This window comes from Anopheles funestus, chromosome 2RL, assembly GCF_943734845.2.
Source record: "Anopheles funestus chromosome 2RL, idAnoFuneDA-416_04, whole genome shotgun sequence".
NCBI classification, from domain to species: Eukaryota; Metazoa; Arthropoda; class Insecta; order Diptera; family Culicidae; genus Anopheles; species Anopheles funestus.
The window spans coordinates 46958386-46973778 of NC_064598.1; the positions used below are offsets into that span (position 1 = coordinate 46958386).

A 15393-nucleotide genomic window follows, 5' to 3' on the forward strand; every position below is an offset into this window, starting at 1 on the left:
TTCTAAAATCTACAGATCTTCAAAGTGATCAGAAATCTTGAGACAATATTTGACCCTTTTTTCTATTTCCCTACAAGCATATATCATATCGCAAAATGGTGTTATATTGCCCATCACATGCGGTTCAAAAATAGTGATGAATTCCACTGCTTACCGGCTAGTATTCAAGTGGATGCATCATCCATTCACGTTATCTCGAGTGTTTAAAAAAAGGTTTTTGCTATAAACAAACCTGAACTACACAATACGATTGAAAGTCATCCACTCTTTCTGCTCATCATTGTATCATCATTGCTAAATTGTTCCTTCCCTGAACTACATTCGAGCATTTTGGAACACTGATAAGCAAACCGGGGTGGTTTGTTTCTGTTTTTTTTTGTTATTCCCGCAACGTAAATGCAGATGGTAATAAACCCAAATTTCGGTTTATTCATAGCGTACCGTTCGCACCGTTAGCATCCGCACAGAGCTGCACATTGTTCATTTCCCATCTTAATCTACAAAGCAAATTCGGTTATCATCAAACGAATGTGTCAATAGAAAAAAAACAGGAACCTACACTATTGTACGCACAACGCGGACGATATCATAGTCCGGAGGACTTCCGGCACATCGTGCCACGGGACGCCAACCCAAAGCTGATTTCTTAAGTGTTATTTTGCTACTCATAAAATCGATCGTTATCTACAGCCAGACGATCATAATTGGAGAACGGGGCGGGCGGGGGGTTTTGCAAACTTTTGCTCACACTAACTGCAGTTTAGTGAAGATAAGCTACGATAGTGTGCTTTAAAAACGCGTTCCACGGTGAAAAGTCTTCTCACAAACTTGAATTAACCGTAACATAGCGCACTCGTGACAGGTAGAAACAATGGCAGATCGTCGTCGTCGTCGTCGTCTAATGGCTTGGGCTGTAACAATATGGCTCGGCTGTGCTTGTATCGCCACCGTGAATGGGCATGGAATGGCTCTCGATCCGATCGCGCGAGGATCTCGATGGCGTTGTAATACGGCCGCCCTTCCCAACTACACTGACAACGAGCTGTTTTGTGGTGGATTCCAGGTACAGTGGGGTACGTACAATGGGAAGTGTGGAGTGTGCGGGGATAACTATGGGGATGCCCAACCCCGTCGGCATGAGCTCGGTGGCCAGTACGGTCAGGGAGATATCGTGAAACAGTACGTACAGGGCAGCGCCATTGAAGCGAGAATTCGAATTACGGCAAACCATCGTGGGTACTTTTACTTCGATCTGTGCAATCTTGACGGTGATACGGAGGATGATTCTTGCTTCAGCAAGCACCCCTTGTACTTAGTCGATGGAAGCCGGAATTGGACATTACCGTCAACGTCACCAGGAGAGTATAGTGTCAGTTTGAAGCTTCCTGATTCGGTCACTTGTAGTCATTGCATTTTCCGCTGGACATATGTTGCTGGTAAGAAGTTGTGGACCTTTAGCGGGGTGGCGTGAAATAAAATTGATATACGCATTTGTGTTTCTCGCAGGAAACAACTGGGGATACTGTGAAGACGGTAGTGGCAAGCTCGGTTGCGGACCACAGGAAACGTTCAAAACTTGCTCCGACATACGGATAGCTGCTCCGAATGATATTATTCCCAGCTTCGCTTACTGCACTAAAGCTGTTTAGCTGAAAATATTTTTTTATTTATATTTGATTCGAATATAACGACTCACTGCCGTATGGTCAGTTGAAAATAGCCATTCTAATCACCTATTGTAGCATAGCATTCGAATAAAGTTATTAAAACGAAGCAAAACAATTGCGCAAAAAAAACGATCATTTCTTCAAAAACTCATTCCAAAAAAAAAAGGGTTTTGAAAGGAGGCACAATACAAAACGTGATACAATTAACAATCATGACATTATTGTATTTTGCTCCTAACGAAACTGTGATATTAAATTAGGACTTTGTAGCGAGAGCAGCAAAATCCAAATCTTTATACTCACGAAACTCACGCTTTATTCTAGGTATTTAAATACATAATTTCCAGTTCTTCCCATTGCGCGGGGAAACTTACAAATGTACGACATGCAGTGGCAACTAGTGTGTTGTACAGTAAGAGCTTAAGAATAGATAGTAAAATATAGTTTTACAATTTCTTCTTCCATTCCACAATTCTAAAAACGATCTGCTCCTTTTTCATTTGTTTATTGGGATGGAATATTAGAAATAAAATGTTAGGACGATAGCTTTAGCGATAGTGGAAAACGATAAAAAGAAAACAGTATAACTTAGCTAACATGAACGCACATTTGGATGAGATGTGATAAGAAGCACTCCAGAGTGTCTCTCCCTCTCTCCCTCTCTCTCTCACTCTCTCTATACTCTACTGTAGATATTTTCTTCACCGTATCATCTTACCATTTTTTGATGTTATCTTCCCCGTTTCCTTGCTATGACCAGATACACACACATCATATGCGCATTCCCATCGGTAGCGCTTTGTTGAGAATGGCTGTGTCCCACCCGCTGTTAAGCAGTGGTTTGTTGTTTCAGCTATTGCTGGCGGTTTTTCTTCAACCCTTCAAGGAACTGCGACAGATCGTACTCCTCATGGTACTGGCTATCGTCCCAAAGCTCCGGTAAGCTTTCCAGAACTGTCTTAATAGCCGTCCCACTATTACCATTTGCTTCCAGCTCGGTACCAGTAGTTGCACTATTGTTCGCCGCTGAACGCAAACGTCTGTCAGAACCGGATGATACGGCAGTAACAACAGCACCACGCTGCTTACCACTGTCGTCCGCGAGCGTGAACAGATCGAGCAACTGCTCCGTACCCATCGTATCCATCGAAGCATTTTCGTCACTGACGACCGTGTTGGCCGTAAGCAGCTTAAACTTTTGCAGGCCCATAATTTTCTCCTCCAGCGATTTGCGCGTAATTAACCGGTACACATTGACGACCTTCTTCTGGCCGATTCGATGCGCACGGTCCATCGCTTGCAGGTCTTTCATCGGGTTCCAATCGTGCTCGACGAAGATGACGGTATCGGCACCGGTCAGATTTAAACCGAGACCACCGACCTGTGTAAAAAGGATGTAGAAAAAAGTGGCGGGTTAAACCGTGGAAGCATGTAGCGGACCAAACCAATGCATTTACCTGTGTCGTTAAGAGCAACACATCGATACTGGGATCACCGTTAAACTTGGTTACGATGTGATGTCTCGTGCTGGGCGGTACACTTCCATCCAGCCGCAAATAGGACACGGCAGGCAGGTGCTTCTTCAGGAGATCATTTTCGACGATGTCAAGCATCGCCTTCAGCTGGCAAAATATAAGCGCACGGTGTTGATTCACCGACACATCCTCATTGGTACCGATGCCACAGTCCAGCAGTAGTTGCCTGAAATTAAACGCAATAAATCATAAATAAATCCATCCACTAAAACCTTTGGCACCGTAGCTTACTTTAGGACAGGAAGTTTTGCTGAATGTTCAATATCATCCATGGATGAACCGTTGCGCGTAAACTCGCCCACAATCATCTGATATTCCGGATGGGATGGGGAAAGTACCAGCTTTGGATGATTGCACACATTTTGTAGGTATCTGATGGAGGGACAGAATTCCATTAGCCATTACATATTACTTTCTCAGCTACAACAATACACACCTTAGTGCTTGGAACACGTGCGTCTTCTTATTGGCCGGTCCCGCCATCTGTCCGTCGATATTCTCCAAACATTCGCGTATGTCGGACGAATGTAGATGCATCCGGCTAAAGTCCTCGTACAATCGCTCCTGCAACGGGCTTAACTCACACAGCAAATCTTGCGTTATCTTTGGCGGTAGATCAGTCAACACGTCCTCCTTGACACGACGCAGCAGGAACGGCAGTACCTGCCGATGCAGTGCCTCCATTGCGAGCGCACCCGCTTCCTGCTCCTTTGGTGAACTCTTCGGATCCCGACTGGCCAGTATCGGTCGGCTAAAGCGTGTGCTGAATTGTTTCTCCGTGCCGAGAAATCCCGGCATTAGGAAATCGAACAGTGACCACAGTTCCAGCACGTTGTTCTGGATGGGCGTACCGGACAGTATCAATCGATGGTTCGCTACCAGCTGTTTGATAGCTTTGGAGCTTTTCGTGCGCCCATTCTTGATGATGTGTCCCTCGTCCAGGATGCAGTAGTTCCAGTGTACCGAGCTGAAAAACTCAATATCCTTCCGCACGATGTCGTACGATGCCACGATCAGATTGTACGTGCCAAGCTTCTGTCGCAGCTGTTCCCGATTTCCTGGCAAACCGACGTAATGCAACGGTCGCAGAAACCGACTCGGCAGGAACTTCTCCACCTCGTACACCCAATGGCCGGTCAGCGTTGGTGGACAGATGACAATGCTCGGTAGCTGGGCACAGTTCGCTTCCTGGCTGCGCTGATGGTGATCCGCCGCGAGAATGCAGATCGCTTGCAACGTTTTTCCGAGACCCATGTCGTCGCACAGGATGCCGTGCAGTTTGTAGCGATTCAGAAACCACAGCCAATTTACACCCGATTGCTGATAACTGCGCAGTTCCGCATTAATCTTCACCGGTATCTCAAAGTCGGGTATCGTTTTCGGTGAGAACAGATACTCCAGAAATCGGCGATCCTTCATTTTGCGCTGGCGAAGATCCTCGGAAAGGTTGCGTGTGCTACCACCGTCCGACGCAAGCCCATCCAACGGCATCAGCTGGATAAGCGTCGCAAAGCAGTGCGTTGAAACGAGCCGCACCGATTGGTCCGGATCACTCATGCGACCTAACAGTGGCACAACCAGCAGCACCACGTACGGTACAATCTCGAACTGCAGTCGATTAACGATGCAGGTAATCGCTTCGGCGGCACCCTGCCTCTTGATGATGCTTTCGATGCAGGACAGCAAGGGTACGACGTCGTTAATGACGAGCGTCATCACAGTTGCCGCATCAACCGCTGCCAGCGTTGCCAAACACCGTCCAACCATATGCCGGACACCTTTCAGTGGATGGCGAAGCAGAAGGCATAGCTTTGGCAGCAACTCGAAAAGTTCCTTGTGCAGCGATACGTTCAAAAACGGTGCGGCCACTTCCAACAGCTGCAGGGACGTTATAAAATCGTTCGTCTCATCCTGTGCAATCACATCCAGCGCTAATCGATCGATATATGCATCATCGACGCGCGATTGTATTTTGTCCAGCAACAGTTCCCACACGATGGGCAACTTCTGTGGCAACTGTGAACCAAACTGGGCACAAATGGTCGTAATGGCTGCCGTTGCACCGAGCCGCTGGGTGCGTGCATGTTTCCGCTGTGTTTCTTCACTTTCGGACGGACCCAGCAGTTCGTCCAGTGCTGCATTGGTGCTGTTCGTCGACGTGGCGGACGACGAGAGGTCGAGTGCGGCTGCAACGGTGCTAGCAGCCGCAGGTCTACCCGGTCCACGGGACGATCCACCACCGGATCCACCCGAAGCGGAAGCATTTTCTTTGCAGCGCTGATTCTGCTTAGTAAGCGTCAGAATGCCATGATACGGGTTGGACTCTTCCGTATTTGCCGGATCAAAGTGCTGCAGTTCCTGGTCCGGACAGAGCACACGGGGCGTAAACTCGGGATCGCTTTTAAGCAGTGTGCACAGGTTCGTGACAATCTTACTGTTCGGACACGGCGTCCTAGCGATGACCTGATCGAGCAGATCACTTAAATATTTCGCCGAAAGCCTCTGCAGCAGTTCACACTCTTCGCGCTTGATCGATTCCATCAATGGTTTAACTACCGGATTCAGTCGGTCCGGAAGACAACGCAAGCTGACGACGGCACCGGACACCGACGACTGCGTGTTGATGTGCAGTGTCGTCTGTTCTAGTGCGGTGGCGGAATGCGAACCAAGCAAACTTCGTCGCCGATCCTCCAACAGTTCGGCCACCTTCGGTTTGAGGCAGTATTTGGTGCGCATCTCCTCAGCCGACCATCCGATGGCGGTCGCTATTTGGTAGATTTGATCAAGCGTCAACACCTTCAGCTGTTCGTACTCGGCCAGCTGTACCTTGTGCTGTTTCAGCGTGGCCATATAGTCACGGCACTCCTGCAGTAGCCGCGTGAACAAGATGCCCACCTCATCGTAATAGACGTACTCGTTCAGGCAGGCGCGCAATCGTTCCTGCAGCACCGGAGGACCCGGCTGAATCGTTGTGTCGAACGAACACCAGTACGCAATCACGAGGCTACTGATCAACCGCTGCAGAGCCGACCGGGACTGAAGGTATCCGATCAGCACTTTGGTATAGCAATCGATGGGACTCTCCGTCTCGGGTGTGTAGGTGACGCCAGGTGCCGGCAGCACGAGGTACCGTGACAGCAACCCAATCATTCGGGCGGCTTTGCAGCGTGCCCGTACCACGTTCTTTTCTCGCACATCCAGCGGAACGGTTTCGGCACCGCCGAGGAAAAGTTTCTGATGCAGTGAACCGGACGACGAGGATGACGATAAATGGCCAACACCGCCGCATCCACCAGCTCCTCCACCCGTGTCAAACGAATCGAATTGCCGGGGTCTTCGTTCCCGGTTGCTGCCGCTCTGATGTTGGCTGGGTTTGGCGTAGATCAGCGATCCCGGATCGAATGCTAACCGTACCGGTTGCATAGCGAGACAAAGCCAGCTGGAAACGTACGGACAGGAAGCGTGCAGCAGCGCGGACAGCTCCGCATTCACAACCAGATTGTTCCACACATCCTCCGCGAGCGATTGTATATCCTCCACGTGCTCCACGAGCACGCGCTGAAAGATGTGTCGAAGCGCTTCCTGCAGCAGTGGCGGTGGCCAATCCTTTACACCGAAATTAAGCCCCAGCTTCGACTCTTCCGTGTCGGGTACGGTAAGCACGGCACTGTCCGCCGGTTCCGATTTCCCATTGGAAGACGGTGGTGTGGTAGAGCCACCGTTGGTTCCCTCTTCGGTCGAGACGGATGTAAGTGTTTTGAGCGTTTGCAACGTGGAACGCCGCACGGAAGAGCTGCAGTGGCTAAGGAAGGGCCATAGCCGGGGCACCAGTATCGACATCGGCTCCATCTGGATCCAGCTGGAGGCGGACGGTAGGCTTAAAATGGATGCGAGCAGTCCCATGAAGCTGTTGCACGCTGAAGCCAGCTCGTCCTGGTCAAGCAACAGATCCCAGAGCAGCTTCACGATGTGTGATACTTGCGCCCGGCTGAGTAGCTTCGGTAGCCAGGTAGCGATCGGAATTAGGGTGGATGCCGCAACTGCACCCACATCATCAACCGCATCGAACAGCCCCGTCAGCACATCGTTAATGATGACGGGCAGGAACGTTTGTATAAGATCCTCGCGCACAACCAGCATGTACTTGATGCCGAGCAGACCACCGTGCCGGACTTCCCACTCTTTCTGCTTTACGAACGTCAGCAGTATGGCAACGGTTTGGTGCACCTTGGGCAACGGTAGTTGACGTAGAACCGTACCAAGCACCTGGGCACACGTTTCACGGACCGGTGCTACCACCTGATCCGACACAAAGTCTCCAAAACGATCCAAAGCCAAAACGCACAGCAGACGTAGTGTGGCGTCTTCCAACCATAGCTGATGCTGACGGTCCATTTCTGCTTTGGCCATGTACACACTTTTACCGCCACCGTCTGCGTGTGATTTAAGCAGCTCGCGCAAAGCCGTCGCTGATCCGTGACGAGTTTCCCACCGTGGGCTGAATAAATCTAGAAATAGTTTGGAACAAAACGAATCCAACGGCCAATCGGTGGCATCGACCCATGCTCCTGTTAGGTCGGGGACTGCCTCTCCCGTCCAGGTGCCTGAAGTAATAGTCCCAGTACCACCACCTCCAGCTGCTCCAGCAGCTGTAACGATTTCACCTTTTTCCGTTTTAATTCGCTTTCGATCAGGTTCACCGATGGTTGTTTCTTGCTGACCAGCGCCTGCTGACGCCATATTGATTCCCAACCCATTTGAACCATTTCCAGCAATTGATGTGGGAACGACAACACCACCCCCGCCCGTTCCTCCTCCACCACCTATGACCGCTCCGATCGGATTCGGGAACGCTTGCTGCTGCTGACGTGCCTTCCGTCGGGCACGGTTTTTCTCCCGACAGCTTAAACCTTCCACCGAATCGGCACGGTTCAATCGCAGTATCTCCTGAACCGGTACCAAACGTTCACCACCCGCACCGGTCTGGTGATCCCGGGTGCCGGACATTCCACTACCATTGTTACGCACATCATCCAGCGTCACCAGCTCCTCTATGTTGAGCCCACTGCTAAGGCCAAGCTTCTCGTTCAGCAGTGCCCGCTGACGGGCAAGCTTTTCCCGCAAATCCACCATCTCGTTCTCGTCCAGCGGATCAAATTCGGTCCCTTCCGAACCCATCAACCGGGCGCCCTTGAACAGAACCGCATTCAGGTCAAAATTATCGAACGAAAGGCGATGATTATTGTGGCCGTTCCGGGTGCTACTACCATGCGTGCTGGACGAATCGCACGACTTTTCTTCCTCATCATCATCGAGCTGGTCGGCCGGTGGTTCCTCCTTTGTTTCTTGCTTCACACCCGGCAGTCCCTTCGGTTCCCATTGCGGCACATTGGTAAGGATCGCTTGGACGGCTTGCGATGCAGCGATTCGTGTGTCCCAGCTGTTGCTGTGCAGGTACGTCAGCAGGCGGCTAAGCAGATTGTGCAGCTCGTGCGGATGGAGCTTCTGTACTTCGCCGATCTGCTTTGCCGCAGCCTTGCGCGTTACCGCAGCCGAACCCGATTCGAGCAAAATAAACAGCCGATCTAATCTGTTGTGGGGGAGCGAGGGAGCAAAATAGGAGGACAGAAAATGAGTCAGTTATGTTGGTTTGTGTTTGTTTTGGTTGTTTTGATTTGCATCGTGAAGAAAACTTACCTCGAAGTCATTTTGTTCTGTCAGAGTACTCTGCTCAGAATTTTTACATCAATTCTTTTCCACTTTCAAACTTTTATAAAAGCAATATCAAGCACAACGACGATCTGTAAAAGAAAACAAAAAAAATATATTAGTACACCATTTGAAAGTGTAACATTTTATTATCATATATTATCTACTGTGTGTGTGTGTGTGTGTGTTTTTGCAAAAGATTTTCAAACAACCGCGATGGGATGGCGTTGAGAAAAAGCGTCCAAACAACTCCAAGTGCAGATGCACACTGGTGAGAAGAGAACGTTTCCACACACTCGGTAGAATGCAGCGCCACCGGAGAAGAAACAAAAAAAAAACATTCCAATCCTATTAGGCGGGGAGAACATAGGAACACAGATATATACATCGGATGGGATGGTTTTGTGTGCTTGAAAAGCGCAAGTGCAGTCTGGCTGGCGTCTGGCGCTACTGTCCCGGAATTCCTGTCAGCCTGCTGTCTGAGAATACGCGACCGACGCTAGAGCTCTGGCTCGGTTCTAAAACGGATCTATGTAGCTTTCCTTGATGTCCTGGAAAGATTTTCCAACTGTATGCGCGTGTTTGTGTGCGAGTGTGTGTGTGTGTGTGTGTGTGTGTGTGTGTGTGTACGCATCAGAATCAGGAGAGAAAGTGTGAGAAGTGCTACTGAATTGATTGGAGATTCCAATAGTTCTAACCCTCTTTCTCGTCAGCGAAGCAGGCCGCGGAATTGCTAGTAGAACAATTCTGCGCAGAACGAGACGTGTCTGTAGAAGGCCATGGTGTACCAAGAGCGACAACGAGACAGTGACAAATATCACACTATCGCGGTGATCCATTGACCTCGGAGCGATATGTATATGATTCGCGAGACAATGACGTATATATGGGGGGGCCTCCAAGGTGTGTCCAGGGAGAACCGTATTTCAATTCCAATCAAAAGCACGTATATATTTTTTCCTTATTGTTCTTAACCGTTTTTCTCCTGAATAATTGGACATGAGATCATAAAATAGTTGGGTGGAAGAAAAAGGAGGAAAAACAAAATGGAAACCAAAGCCATCTCACAATCAATCTCACATACATTCGAGTGCTTCAGGACGACTACGGACATGAACGTTGTTGCTGACGGACGTCGCTCATAAATCAATTAACGGATGCTGGTACGGATAATCTCGGACACTCTTCTTCCTCATATTGACATCACTGCTGACATTTCAATTTTATGGATATTCCCATTATCTTTTTCCATTTATTGGATATGTACTAAAGCACACTCACACATGGAGAGATAATTTAATAAAAATCGATTCAATTACTCTTAATTATGGGCGACACGTCAGCGCTCAGCTCAAAGCATATAAAAAAGAACAACTTCAACACAGATATTTATTACACCGGAAACCTCAATGCAATTCCATATGTATGACAGCATTTAAATAACATTTTTGTCTACAATACGCCTGCTAATCTGTTGTTGTGATCATATCCGATCCTGCACAGCACAGCACATAACAGTATCGTATCGTAGACAAGCTAGCAAATAAAATAGATCCATTATTCAAATGTTATCCATTATTCTCTCCCTATTTTAACTGAACTGTGCACCTTCAGTGAACCATTTTCACTTCCGGTTGCCGCATCATGCGTAACGAACATTCTGCTTTTTGATGACAAACCCCGGAAAAAAGGTTCCCTCTGGTGGTTTTCGGCTTTCGGGGAGCAAATGCGATGTTGGATGAGATGCATCGCAGCAACCTTCGCTGTTGCAAAGGGTGGATCGTCGCATCCTATTGGATACGCAAAGATACGAACACACATTCACTCGACGTTTCATAATGGGATCTCTTTCTTTTGAATGCTATTTTTGTTGTCCAAAATTTGGAGCAAAAAAAGAGAACATACACTCTCCCTTGGAACACTTGACCCTCGGTACAGCCGAAACAGGAACGGATGTTTATCTCATTACTTTCATTGGCTGACAGACTGTGGCACGTTTTCACATTCTCGGCAAGCTGGAGTCGGTTCTTTTTTAATGCGGCATATCTGTCTGTTTAAGTCTTCTAATTAGACACCATTTTATTGTTTGCTTCATAAGTATAACGTGATGTGTACTGACGAGACCGCTAATACTGTGGAAGCTTGGGATTGCATTTCAGACGATGACCCGCACCGTTTGTCAATTATAGGCCCATTTTTACAGTCGGTAACAAAATTAACCCTTGGAAAAACAATTAAAAATAAACGGGATGTTAAAATCAAGCAAATAAAACTGAATTACTAACAATAAAAAATATTGTGCAGAAATATTTTATATCTCAAAATCTATTATTGTAAATCACTGAAATACGCAAGTAATTAAAATGAAGTGGTTGCTATTTAAAAAGTAATATCTCCACGATTACACGAGTTTATGAAAAAATAAAAATGTTTAGTTAAGTCCTTTTAAATGCAGTTAAATAGGCAAACCTCGAACAAACTCAACTGATGTGTCAAATTACAGGGATTGACAAGTGTCAAAGAGCAGTAATAAAAGGCAATTTTAAATGATGAAACGATACTCGTATTTATATTTCTATTCATCGATTTGTTTTTTTAACAACAATTACATTCATTATTATTAATATTTAAATGATAAATTACTAAATGCATTTTCGAGATTTTTAATATTAAGTAAAACATAGTTTATTGAAAATATTGTGATTGCTCTCCTTCAATGAAAAAAAGGAAACGATTGTAATATAATTCTCTCGAAGTATAATACTCCTCATGTAGTATCATAAAAAATTATTCAAGCGCAATTATTTTGTGACTGACTGTAAAATAAAAATTCTTTAGAAGAGATCTATCAAATGACAACGTATTACGGGATGCAAGGGTTTATGGGTTCGTGTGCCGTTAATACTGATCCAATCGGGGCCAGACAATCGAGATCCATTGCTCACAACGAACACGTAAGCGGCCAAGCCCTTGTTATGATCGTTCTATTACAGCTCGTCACATACAATATTCTGCAATAGGACACACGAGAACAATTCTCGTGAATCAAAAACATTTGGCACCTAGAATTACGCAGATAGTCCACAATGTATTTTTTACCACCGTTTGTCTAATGCCTTTCCTATTTGACTAAGCTACCATAGACCAATGTTCGTTTGTGTGTTTATCGCTATTTTGTTTCCAACTTTAAAGTGGTCTGTACATAATGCTGTGATGGCGTAATCTGTTCGAAGAATTGGGCAGGACGTCACAGGAAGAAAAAATTTATTAGTTGCTAACAAAATTTCTGATGCCGATGGACAACCAATCGCTTTGTTCTGAGCAGAATCACCCAATCTAAGCATGAAATAGGTGGAGAATAAAATGAAAACAAACAAATGATAATGGTAGACAAAATATAGTCAGAATGTAAGTCAAATAGTCAAATTAAAACAGATCGAAATTTCATATCATTACTGAACGAAACGGTAATACATTTTTAATGTGATTCACTCTGTTTCCGAATGATTTTGAAGCAACTGAAAAAAGGCGAATGATTTTAACCATCGGTGTTTTATAAAACTTTTTTCCTTAAATAATTAATTCTCCTTTTTTTATTTTTTATTAAATGATTCTTCATTTAATTGCCCAACGAACAACGTACATCAAACAATTATTTAAATTGTTCTAAACCATCCATCCGGCATGATCGGCGCAGAGCTCTAGCTTGTCTCGTTGCCGCAGCCGCCTTTGATTGCGATCACACCAATACACGCGCAATCAAACACATGTTGTGAATGCGGCTATAGAGAAATGACATATGCCGAAGGGTGCACAAGCTGCTGCTGTTGCTGCTGCGTGAATGGAACCCGCAACTTGGATGAGTTTTAGGTCCGTTCGTCGTTCGTCGGCCTACAATGGGAGGCACATATTTTGCCATGGTGAAACATGCAAGCTGTGTTGTGATTGCAAACAGCTGCAGACAGTTCGTCGCTATCAACATTGTTTGATGCTAGATGATATGTTTGCCTGCAACGCGTGTGTATGTATGCGCAATGTAAGCTTTCCCGTAGTCAGCCGACCTTCCTGATTGATCTAGCAATCATGTACAAAGCAATTGCACAGCAAATTTACGTCCCGAAATTAATACCTACTTATGTTAGAGAATTTAGAACTCTTCAGAACCTTCCGTGAAATTATGGCTTATTATGGAGATAAGCTCTTACGTTACACGTTACGAAGTTCCAAAAGATTGGAAAAACAGGCCAAACGGAGATAATGTGCCTTAAGCAAGGAATTTAATCGATATTTGTTCATCCACCACATTCGTCGTCAGAATAGCGCACTACTACGCGTCCTCAATTCGTTTGTATTCTTCAACTTGTACTACTACTACTACTACTACCATTACTACTACTACTACTAATGTTTGAACCTACCCCCGGGTTGGGGTTATTCCCAGTAGAATATTACGACTCTTTTTTCCCCTTGGATCTTCTCATAGATTCTAAATATAGCAAGCCGTCATAGAGCAAGCTGAGAGACTGGGGGTGAATGAACAAAAAAAAAACACTTACAACACATACACACACGGCGTGACGAATACAGGGTCGGTGGGCATTGGAAACATAAAACAAACAAACGAATGTTTTACCGTCGCTGAGAAAGCAAGCAAAAACTGAGCCTCAGTAGGCTGGCAATCTGTTTTGCAGTGAACGCGCAAGTCATATTTTCTTTTTCTAGTACACCGAACAAATCGCTTTAGAACAAATCTTGTACACGCGTACAATCAGCATGTGCGTCTCTTTTTGTGCTTTCCTTTTGACCCTATCTCTGTCTCTATTTTCGCAATACTTTTCTAGAATCGGTACCGATTTGACTGGCGGTGCCACATACGCACCCTTGTGTTCGTGTACAAACTGCCGTTGTATTACCATTGCAAGGTGAACGATAATACACGCGAGAAGAAAACAAATAAGGAAAAAAAACTTACCTTTCGCTTTCCGTTGCATTTTCGTTGCTAAATGGCGTTTACTCTAGAAGTTTTTCTTTTCCTCTCTTTTTCATCGATGACGCTGTGTAATCCGCCGCACAGCCTTTCTCGCTCTATCTATTTTTTCTTCCCCACACTACACACACGCAAGCAAACTAATTCCTTCCATTCTGATTCTAGCCAAAGCGCACTGTACAGTGCATTTTTCACACCCATGCGCTGATTTTTCAACATGCCGCACACACTATCATACACCGTGCTGTAGCGCGCACACAGGAAAGCATTCCAAAATTACACATACGCACACACACACACCCGATGCACGTTTTGTTTTTCCTGCTCAATACGCACTTAATCCAATTTTCACGCACACTAATCTGCAATCACTGTACACACACACACGCACACATTTGCCAATATGTGTGCACCACACGCACTCACACGCGGAGTGAGAAAAAAAACCCACAACGTAGCGCGTGTATTGCCTCTTCCCAGCCTACTTCGCCTATTTTCTCATAGAAGTTGAGTGGTGAAAATGGAAAATCTTATTCCTTACGGCAAATTACATTTTCCCTCAGAATAATGCATTTTTTAATGGCCTCGAACAGAAGTGTCATCTGCCGCCCCATCGACACTGCATCATGCCCTTCTCGATTGTCTAAAGAGCTCTCTTTTCCACATTTTCTTTCCCCGTTGGCACAACCACATGCAGGGGAAGGCAGGAGTCGGTGGCTCCACCGTGCACGGATACCAGCTGCTGCTGCTGCTGCTGTTGCGAGTTCGCCTCGCACACACACGTTCACTGCGGATGATCAAGGTAGGTGTTTGCCTTCTCCTTCTACCACATGGTAAGACAGGAGACGAAGCTCACCTCTCAACCGTCCGGTGGTCGGCAGAGATAGCGGCGGGATGAGCGTGATACTGCTGACCGCGGCAGAATCAACAACGGTGGCCACGGTGGCAACGACGACGGCGACAAGGGCAACCGAACGCCCCGCAACAGATGATCTGGCAGCAGCGGAAGGGAAACGAGAGCAGGCGGCTGCTGCAGCTTGACCGGAACACTACACCAAAACACTTTCACAACCGACTCACGAGCCGCGGGCCCAATTGAATTTTCAGAGAATTTCTGCATTGTTCGGAGATCAAATTTATACTGTTCGCCATTCCACAACGTCAACTGACTTTTCTTGCGTTTCGCTTGGTTGTGTGCGTGCAATCGAGTCCAAGTGTATGAAAGAAAGTTTATATCAGGTTGAACTGTTTGACGTATGGGATTTTGACAAAGCAAATTTGACAGCTGTGTTGTGGACAAAATAAAGTATAGCGGTGCAATGAGGTAAATTCTTGTTCAAACGTAATTTCTCGATCATTTAGTACACAATGTAGTCGTTATTACGTTTCATTTTTGCTGTACATTGTTTCTCGATACTACAGTGTCATTGTTTCTCCTTGGCGCGCTTTGACAGTTGTGATTGAGTGCGACGTTTAAAATTTCTGGATTTAAAAT

The 15393-nt window shown here is 46.2% G+C and overlaps 2 protein-coding genes across 3 annotated transcripts; one reads left to right on the plus strand and one right to left on the minus strand.

Moving 5' to 3' along the window:
- The first annotated feature begins 752 nt into the window (after positions 1-752).
- LOC125765469 (uncharacterized) lies at positions 753-1782 on the plus strand. The gene is made up of 2 exons (XM_049430656.1): positions 753-1436; positions 1507-1782. Exons 1-2 carry the CDS (start codon positions 872-874, stop codon positions 1647-1649), a joined length of 708 nt encoding a protein of 235 aa, XP_049286613.1. The 5' UTR covers positions 753-871; the 3' UTR covers positions 1650-1782.
- Positions 1783-1959: 177 nt separating this feature from the next.
- On the minus strand, positions 1960-15043 carry LOC125765395 (TATA-binding protein-associated factor 172). Of its 2 annotated transcripts, none has more exons than XM_049430449.1 (6): positions 13884-15043; positions 8900-9003; positions 3639-8792; positions 3434-3574; positions 3125-3368; positions 1960-3048 (listed from the first exon to the last, which is right to left on the minus strand). In XM_049430449.1, exons 2-6 carry the CDS (start codon positions 8908-8910, stop codon positions 2521-2523), a joined length of 6078 nt encoding a protein of 2025 aa, XP_049286406.1. In that variant the 5' UTR covers positions 8911-9003; positions 13884-15043; the 3' UTR covers positions 1960-2520. The 2 variants fall into 2 exon arrangements, with proteins under 2 accessions (XP_049286406.1, XP_049286407.1); XM_049430450.1 differs by lacking the exon at positions 13884-15043 and adding an exon at positions 9124-11582.
- Positions 15044-15393: the final 350 nt, after the last annotated feature.

Coding starts and splice junctions, on each gene's coding strand:
- LOC125765469 (XM_049430656.1), top strand. CDS start 872: ATGGCAGATCGTCGTCGTCGTCGTCGTCTAATGGCTTGGGCTGTAACA. Junction 1,437..1,506: donor CCGCTGGACATATGTTGCTG/GTAAGAAGTTGT, acceptor TGTTTCTCGCAG/GAAACAACTGGGGATACTGT.
- LOC125765395 (XM_049430449.1), bottom strand. Junction 3,575..3,638: donor CACGTGTTCCAAGCACTAAG/GTGTGTATTGTT, acceptor TCCCTCCATCAG/ATACCTACAAAATGTGTGCA. Junction 3,049..3,124: donor TGTTGCTCTTAACGACACAG/GTAAATGCATTG, acceptor CTTTTTACACAG/GTCGGTGGTCTCGGTTTAAA.